Source organism: Phytophthora parasitica (genome assembly GCF_000247585.1).
Source record: "Phytophthora parasitica INRA-310 unplaced genomic scaffold supercont2.100, whole genome shotgun sequence".
Classification (NCBI taxonomy): domain Eukaryota; phylum Oomycota; class Peronosporomycetes; order Peronosporales; family Peronosporaceae; genus Phytophthora; species Phytophthora nicotianae.
Window position 1 is genome coordinate 147,990 of NW_008649086.1, and position 1,607 is coordinate 149,596.

Sequence of the window (1,607 nt, forward strand, 5' to 3'; positions counted from 1 at the left end):
TGGCGGTCACTTTGCTCTGCGGGGATGAGGCCTGTGTTAGGCTGTGTTTTTGGCTGGACATCTACTGTTGGTCGCCTACATGCACTCTGTGGAATGTTGAAGGAATCCACAACACCCAGTTTGGATGGCTATCCAAACTGGAGCCACTTCCAGGAACGTGCAGTGTGGCCAGTAGAGTAAGTTCACGGGGGTTTTGTAGCCATAGGCTTTCCTCCTTTTCACAGACACAGAAGCTCGAAGGAGCTTAACATGAATCACTTTGCAATTTACTTGCTACAACTCAAACACTCGTCTTCTGCTATTCAGCTCTCGACTCGCTCAAACTCTAAGTGCTCAAGAGCGCTGGCCCTTCCTACACTCAACACGCTCTTAGTATCTTTGCGAGAGAAATGCATTGACGCGACTATAATGTCTGGACCTCGACGTGGACAACGCGTGTTTATCCCGCGTATCGTGTTTCTGAGCGATGACGAGGATAAATAATTTCCGTTTATCCTTCGACGCAAACAGTTCCCGGTAGTACTAGCGTTTGCGATAACGATTAACAAGGCGCAAGGTCAGTCAATTCACCACGAAGGTATCTACCTGGAAACATCTGTGTTCGCACACGAACAGCTATACGTTGCCCTATCTCGAGTAACATCCAGAAAGGCGATTAAGATAGCCATTGATCCGAGAGACTTTGTTGACAGCGCGGTGCACACCAAAAAAATTTGTACAGAGAGATTTTTCAGTAGATAACTCTGTAATACACGGGGATTTAGTAACAAATTATTTATTTTCTGCTAAATGTGATCTAAATGATGATTTTACCATTTTTTTTACCCAACTAATACTACGATTTAGCTTAGTCGTATTTATATAAGACCACGCGCCCGCGTAGCGGGCCCCACGAACACTAGTAACCGAATGTATAGTATGTAGCATTTTCAAGATCTACTCTACATAGAGATTAATGGGTGGAAGGAGAGTGACAAGGTCGGGCACGCAGTTCGGTAACCCGCGTATGCCATTGGTAGGTACAGTCTGTCAGTGGATCAAAAAAGCGTGCGTGGCACTGACAGCACCACAGTGAGAACTCTGTAGCTGCCTTAGGGATCACCGGGAATTGGATGGATTGGCACGTTTCATGCCACGATGTTGTTCCGTGCAAAGCGGGAAGCTCGTGGTGAAAGCCAGGAAGAAGGCGACGGCTTCGACCTCGACGAGCTTCATGATGCTTTCATGATATCGCTTTAATCGACGAGTACGACGCAAGGACAAAGTGTAACCTTTTGAATACAGAGTAACCTTTTTGCGAATCGAAAGGGGTACTTTTAAATAGTACCCCGGGTATTGTTCTGAAATATCCATTATTCTCTGTTGATCTGGTAGAAACTAGAATGATACAACCAATAATTGTTTTGATACAGATTATTGTGCTTTGCACATGTTTTGGCAAAAGAGGGGTATATTTCATAGTTATAAAAACTCTATTTAGGATGGCCGCCATGCTTACTGTCGCTATGGTTGGTCAGCACGCAATACTAAGTGCATTGTTAAGCTTCCATTCTCTCGTGGAAAACGTCGATCGATTTTTGCTGCCGTGGACCATACTGGTTTTGTTG

At 44.9% G+C, this 1,607-nt stretch overlaps 1 protein-coding gene across 1 annotated transcript; it reads left to right on the plus strand.

The window, feature by feature from the left end:
• Positions 1–955: 955 nt before the first annotated feature.
• PPTG_24500 (hypothetical protein) lies at positions 956–1,239 on the plus strand (the record flags this gene model as incomplete). The annotated part of the gene is made up of 2 exons (XM_008917399.1): positions 956–1,015; positions 1,096–1,239. 2 exons carry the CDS (start codon positions 956–958, stop codon positions 1,237–1,239), a joined length of 204 nt encoding a protein of 67 aa, XP_008915647.1.
• Positions 1,240–1,607: the final 368 nt, after the last annotated feature.